At 27.7% G+C, this 7,974-nt stretch overlaps 1 protein-coding gene across 1 annotated transcript in view; it reads right to left on the minus strand.

The window, feature by feature from the left end:
• LOC107438344 (nephrin) overlaps nucleotides 1-5,908 on the minus strand; it is an 87,122-nt gene extending 81,214 nt beyond the window's left edge. The window contains exon 1 of the mRNA XM_043043606.3: nucleotides 5,452-5,908. Coding sequence (XP_042899540.1) covers nucleotides 5,452-5,521 — 70 coding nt within the window. The 5' untranslated portion in view covers nucleotides 5,522-5,908. The remainder of the gene's footprint in view (nucleotides 1-5,451) is intronic.
• Between the last annotated feature and the right edge of the window lie 2,066 nt (nucleotides 5,909-7,974).

The raw sequence follows: 7,974 nt of genomic DNA on the forward strand, positions 1-7,974 counted from the left end.
ATTTACTCTGATATTAAACGAAGGGATCTGAACTTGCGGCCGCTCTCTTGTAAGCCGAGTAAAACTATTCGGTCCATATTTCCGATATTGTAGCTACTTCCAATATTTTGATGGTAAGGATTGCAAATCCGACGAAAAGAATGTTTTATGTCTGATTTTGTGTATTAAAATATCGCATGTACAAATTAATTAACATATTTGAAATCACTCTTTTCAAATTCTTTTAGGATTGAGTCCTAATAAGTGAAACTCCGATTATCAAAACGTCGTTTGACCAAACTTACAGTAAAAACAACGTTTCTCTATACATTAATGTATCGACTAAGTTAAACTCCTAAATATGATTTCTCTTATTTTTTTATTGACAAGTTAATTAGAATATATTTCTGGAGGTCGAAGAATCTCAGAATATAGCAGAAACTATTCGATCAATTGCGTTTAAAATTTGTACATTGCCATATAAAATTGCATTTTTCAAAATGGTGTAAAGGTTTGTATACCTTGTAATTCAAATCTTTTTCGACTATTATGTAGAAAAGAACAATGATTTGAAAAAATTACTTTTTCGTGTAGAATAATCTTTGAATAAATGAATGTTGTGCGAAAATATTTCTAGCCCCTTAAAGAAGTTTCCGAAATATGGCGAAATACGCAAAGAATAAAATTATCATTAAGGGAAACAAACTTTGGACCGTTCTCCTGACCAACTATTAGGACCATATTTCCCAGATTTCGACTACTTCTTATATCTAATGGTTCAAAATCCGAATCTATCGATAAAAAGGTATATTCAGTCAGAGAAAGAACATTTCTGTGTTTAATTTTTCACCTTAAAACATCCCCTAGACCAGTGATTCTCAACCACTGTGCCGCGGCACTTTTGTGTGCCGCCAAATTCTTAAAATGTGCCGCCAAATATTGGAAATGATGCAATAAAAATTATAATGCTTTTTATATATACTTTTTATAATTTTTCCATACTTTCCCAGCGTGAACATCTTTGTCTTGTCTCAGACAATCTTAAAATAAGTTTGAACAAGAAGGAAGTGTTTAAATTGTCTTTGACAACTTTAAAAAATATTGAAATTATAGGTAGGAAATTTAATGACTATTAAAATTATCAATTAACAAAGGAAAGCAAGCTAAATATTAACTTTCAAACGGAAATAAAAACTAATCATTAAAGTAAGCTATGCAATAAATAGTTATAAAAACAAAGTAACAAAGGATTACTAGCAATAAATAAGCCAACAATTAAGAATTAGCAAAAATACCAGTTTACAAGAAATCACAAAAAAATAAGAATTAATGTAAAAAAAACGAACATATAATAACTATAGAAAACAAGCTAACAATTAATAACTAGCAAAAAAATAAATAACTGTTACTAACTAACAAAAAATTAGTCGGAAGATATAATTAATCCCTTAATAAACGTGCTTTTGCAGTACATATTATTTTATTTCTCATTCAAAATTATTATCACAAACTATTTAACACAGTGTATTATAGGTAAGTAAACAACTTTTAAACTAATTTTTTTCATTTTGTGCCGTCAAATTTCGAAATCGTTAAAAGTGTGCCGCCACAACAAAAAGGTTGAGAATCACTGCCCTAGACCAATGAATTTGCCAAAAAAAATTTAAATTCGCTTGAAAAGTTTCCGAATTATAGCGAAATAATGATAAAATGTAATATTAACATAAAACTGTACAAATACTGGTTTCTGACCCAAACTATTGAGAACAAATTTTGAATGTCAAGAATCCGAATCCGGCGTAAGAAAAGACGATACAGAGAAAAGACGTTTTTTGCAACGAAAAACATCATCTGTATTAAAAGGTTAGGCCATCTAACCATTAATATTGAGTCTTACAGTACATGAAGTTCCGATCAATGTGCCGAAAGTTAATCATTATTATTTTTATTTATTTTCAAACCATACTTTAAAGAGCTTTTCCGGATATTTTTTTAAAAACACATTATTTTTCCTCTTGATTAAAATTGAATCATTTTCGTTTTCATTTACTTATTTTTTAAAGCAAAAACAGAATTATTTTTATTATTCTTCGGCAATTTTAGATTTCTTAAAGAGATAAATATTTTAAAAACATTAAACTATAGCCAAAAGTAAATTTCAAACGTAAATTTTAGTTTAAGTTTAAAAGTTCAAATGTTAAAGTTTGTAACTTCTAACCTTAAAATTTAATTTAATGGTAATTTTTTAAGAATATAACTTATTTAAGTAACAATTGCTCATTAAATCAAATAAACCCAGCAAAGAACCTATCAGATTTTTAATCCTACGTGAAAACAGTCTATAATACTTGTATATATGACATATTGTAATATAACTCAAAATAAGATAAATATAGTTAAAAATGCTAATTATAATAAGTATTTGCTTTCTCTAAGAATTTCTTTCGTATTCTACGAATACGAATGTTCTAAAAAAGAACTGCTCTATGAATTCGTATTCTCTCATTTAGGAAAAATAATTTATGTGATATCAATTAGGAATTCGTATTCTCCCATTTAGGAAAAGTGTTCTCGACGATGCACATTGAAATGAAATGAGTCTCTATCCTTAATCGTAGATCAATCTCACTACTCAGCGGACGAAATTTGTTTAGAATTTGGATGGGAAAAGTACCGCTTGTAGGTAGCAATCATATTATTGGAACAGCTCACGGAGATCTATCACGTGTTTCCCTATCATAGCAATGCAATTAATGTTGTAGAACTACCCATAAAGTAGAGGTGCCGTGAACAATTGCTTAGGAATAGGCTATAACCTAGTCAATAATAACCGACTGCCAATGCGGAAAGCTTTTGGTCATAATATGAAATTGAGTAATGAGCACCGACTGGTCTATTAATAGCTAGTATCCTTCTCATATAATTCTTACAATTTAACACTTATGATGCTTTCAAAAATAATGAAAATATTGTGTAGAGTAGAAGATGAAGACCAATTCTTTGAGAAGCATTCCCATCGTACCTATGACATACGGTGACATATATATATATATATATATATATATATATATATATATATATATATATATATATATATATATATATATATATATATATATATATATATATATATATACATATATATATATATATATATATATATATATATTCGAGAAGTGCGAGATTAAGTTGCACAGTACGCGTAATGGAATATTGGGACGAGTTTTCTGTCTTATCTCACGATAGGAATGGGAATAATTTTAATACGTCTGATTCTTGCTATGCTGAAATGGCCCGAACTCATACTTATCAGTAGTTTGTGTTATTTAATAGCTGCCGGACAGATTGGGAAATCATTATTACTGTTCAGTACATAGAAAACTGTGACTATATCGCGAACATCTCTTGAAAAGAGTTGAAATTGAAATCTACGCACTTTTGCGCAAAATGTAGGAAACAGCTAGACAGTAAAATATTGGGATACTACATTGTGTAAAACTAATAAAGGTGTTCGAATTGGAGGACAGGTTGAAGTATTAGAATATTTAAACACAGTTGTGCTGCGTATTCGGCTTGGTTATCATTAAAATTTATCCACTATTCAAGATAACTTTGAAAGGTGACCAGTGAGGTCGCCAAAGGTGCCTGGTTCTTTTAAATAATTCTTAATGCAGGGACACTCTAGTGTTTCACTCATTCCATTAACATGTTACTTTTATATTTGAGTTTATTTTGATTAAAATATTCTCGTGTTTAAAAAGTATTAAAAAAATTATTTATTAGATCGTTATCTAAATTTTCCTTACTAAGAAAAGCCTTATTTGCATTTTAAAATATATATTATTAATGCTTTACAATAGTTATATCAATAAAAATATATTTAGTAAGATCTTACACAAGGGTGTAAGGAAAATTTAATGATATAACTTTTCACATCTAATAAAGTACGATGGAAAAAAATATCATCGAAAAATCAAATATTTCCTGTTAACTTATGGCGGTAAAATGCACAACACTGAACTATTGTAAAAATACATAATTAGATGAAACATGCACAACAATGAAAAACACATATTAGTTCTAAAAAGTTATCCGAACATAAGATTTGTTTCTTCTTTATGGTCAGATTTTGTACACTATTATTTCAAAGTCCTTTTACTCGACAAAGTCAACAACTTTACAAAGTCAAAATTATTTTTATTAACGTCAATTATTATTTCAACTTTTAGGATATTCATACTCGCTTAACCCACTGGCGATTTAGAAAATGGGCATAATTGGGCTCGAATGTTACTCCCCTATACACTATTCCCCTATCTATTAGCATGGATAAACCTGTTTTGCTATGCCGAGAAGAATACAGATTAAAATACGACATTTTACATGGAGAACTATCAGTGGGTTAATACTTTTATTAAGCTACTAATTTTAAAATTTAACATAAATGCATTAAAAGTTTAAGTTTAAATGTCAATTTCTTATTTCATTATAACCAAATAATTATGATCTTATTTTACGCCAAAATATTAATATTCAACTTATTACAAAATATCGAAAAGACCAGTACGAAGTCACAACATACAATCCAGAGCAATATAAGAAATTCATAGCGTTATTTAAAAACAGAAATTTTAATTCCTTAGGGGAGAACTAGTACAGTATGGTTTTAATATCAACATTTTAAGTATTGCAAAGATTCATGCTCGTTAAAAGTTATTAATTTTAAAATACAATTTTTTAAATTTGACATTCATGTACTAGATTCGTAAAGTGGAATTTTGAAAAGGAAGTTGTCGTTGTTATTTTTTATTTTAAGGTTCAATGTCAATTTCTTTTATTTTTATTATATCTGATTCGTTAGAATATTGTCCCAAATTAAAAAAAAATAATTAAAACAACGAAATGTTTCAATTTAAAGGCTTATTTTAATACATGGCTATTTCTTGTTCATCATAGATCTAAGCAATATGCTATAATTTAAAATTATTGTTTATATGCAGAGAATGTCCGATTTTTTAAATTATTAATTTTTTTGAACGTGATGATTTCAAAATTGAAAGTTAACTATTAATTTTTTTAAAAATAACGTATTTTTTTATTGTGTATTTTCTGAAACCTTAATTTTACATTCAATTTAATATTTTTTTAGGATAGCGTTTTTTATTTTATTTTGATGTCGTGAATTTAGACATGCATATCTTATATGTTAATCTAATTGTTTGGTGAACAAAAATTTTTATTTCCTTTATATCATTTTATTATGATATTTCTTTTTTCAAAATGATTATGTTATTATTTTTTAATTCTAAATATGCAACATATACAGGCGAAATTAATTTCTTTACAAATTATTTACAGTAATTTTTAATTTTAATGTAACAGATAATGTATAAAATTTTTGCACCAACCATTTAAATATGTGGACTATAGCAGTATTTGCATGCAAAAGCAAGTGATTATCAATTAACATACCTGTGACTGCAGCAGCTGTGCTAGCAATTCCAAAGGCAAAAATTATTAACATATTGACTGAAAACCACATTGTTAGAGAAGTGTTATATATAATTCACAAATTTAATTTAAATTAAGTTTTTTCAAAAAAATTTTGAGTAAAGTTTTTTTTAATTTTAGTCAGTAAAAAGTTTGGAAAACTGGAACAAAAGTATGACTTTCCAAAAAAAGAATTTTTGTTTTATTTTATATTGTACGTTCACCAAAAACTTCCTATGCAATTTACATTAATGCATGCCAAAAATCATTTAAAGATTTATTATCCTGTCTTTAGAATATTCTGTAAGCACCATAGACTTTTTCTTTAAAATAACCACTGGAAGAAACTGAAATGAAATAGGTCGTCCGAATTCTGACAGAGCACTGCCGGTTTAGTTACACACTGGGACTCTTTTCATGTGTACTGACGTCTGAAGAAGGGTTATCCCCAATCAAAGCGACCAATCGCCAAGTGCTCGCCAACAAACGCCACAATCGATGTGTTCTTTTCTGTGGCAAATTCATCAGTACTGAGAATTCTTCTTCGCATTTAAATTCCTCGCAAGATGACCTACATATTTTGAGTTTAATTGCAAAATTTAAATACATGTTTTATTATAAAATATTCTTTTCTTACTCTAATCGTGCTTTCAGTCTAACATAAAATCATTAAGGAATAAAATAATATGAGGAAAAATCTTTCGTGGAGAAATCGAGATAAATTAATGCACTTAAATAATACAGTGCTACTAACATATTTGATATGGCTGAATCTTTCTTTTTTTTTTGCACAAAATAAAAATTCAATGATTAATGTCTTTTTATTGTTCAGTCTTAAGACTTTGAGCACTTTCTGACGTACAAAAAAAACCTAAAATTAATTAAGAAATTAAAAAAAAAGAAGTATGATAGAAAGATAAAAATAGGAAACAAATACGAAGGATGTGTTTGTTTTAATTACATTTATGGTTTAAAAAGGTGTTACTAAGGTATACTAAATGACTTAAAGTCAACAGTACTTAAAATAAATAAAAGTAAGTTACATACTGAAAAGGAAAATTTAGGCAGAAATGATACTAAGTTATTTAGAAGAATCGTAAAAAATCGTCGTACTATTATTGAAGCCAATGATTCTTAACTAATTTTGAAAATGGGAACAACAATTATGATTGTAATTGGTACAGATTTAAAAGGTACCAAAAAAACCACTATATGTAAAATGTATTATATTAGTTGGTACCTATTGAAATTTCAAAAATATAGGATAATTTTAGTACAGATATTGTGGAAAAAATTCCTCTGGCTCCTCGAAAGGGCGTAGAAAATCTTGATTGTGGTAAATTTTGACTATCATGAGTTATCCCAGAGCAACGGCATCACGCCAAATAATACTGAATACACTGTGAGAAAATTCCGTCTGGAAATTGCGGTAAAATAACAAGCCACAGTCGGACTATCTGATTAACCATAAAGTTTATGAATAGAAACATTTTTTACCGTCACTGTTTTGGAAACGTATACAACTTGAACGGTTAAACAAACGTGAATAAAAAACTATATGGTTGTATAACCATTTACAACTAGCATAGACTGATAATAGCATAGCATATATAATCATAAAAATAAAACTTAAAGGAAAGTTGGAACTCTGCTCTGTGAGTTATGGGTATTTATGCATGAATAGTAGTTTCTTATTCTAGTTGTCCGGGGTGACTTATTGAAGAGTGTACATTCCATGTATTAAAGGGAAGTATAATAAGGATAATTGGTGGAGCTTTGTAAATTGTGTTGGAATCTTTCAGTCTGTGCCTGATAATGTAGATTTTTTTTTGTATTGGCGTATTGATCATTTTTCTTTTTTCATACATTTTAGCATAAAAAAAAAGTTAAATATTTTCAAAAAATTCATTCTTTGATACAAATTGTTTTGAATTTAGATACGTCATAAGCAATCATTGGAGTAAAATTAGCATGCATTTTGATATTCTTAGAAGACCCACCAATGATGATAAAGTTTTAATAAATTGGCCCCCCATTCGGAGAAGAAGTATTTAATGGGTAAGAAGATGTATGATTTTAAGAAGAAGTATACAATGATTGGAAAATATGGTTATCATAAATGATACAATAATGATAAAAACAGTTCATTGTTAAAGGAATTTTAAAGTTATTTTAAGGTATACGGCAAAGCATATAGATTTTGTATTCAAGAAAACTAGCAAAAAAAATTCGGAAAAGGATTAAAAAACGTTTTTTAGGAGTGTAACTGCTTAATAGTCATTTCAAAGACATTTTCATAAATATATTTCCTTCATATTTTCTTCGTAAAAAACAAATAACTAGATCGGTTATTTTTAAAAAATATTTTTAAAAATTAGCATGTAATTTTTTAAAAAATATTTTTTTGCTTACTGTCAGAGAATTTCTCCTATTTTTTCATTTTAAGCGAAAACATTGTATAAACAATTGAAAAACTCCGAAAAAAGTTTCAACACCTTTCAAAAA

This window comes from Parasteatoda tepidariorum, chromosome 3, assembly GCF_982258835.1.
Source record: "Parasteatoda tepidariorum strain Cologne lab strain chromosome 3, Ptep-v5.0, whole genome shotgun sequence".
Classification (NCBI taxonomy): Eukaryota; Metazoa; Arthropoda; class Arachnida; order Araneae; family Theridiidae; genus Parasteatoda; species Parasteatoda tepidariorum.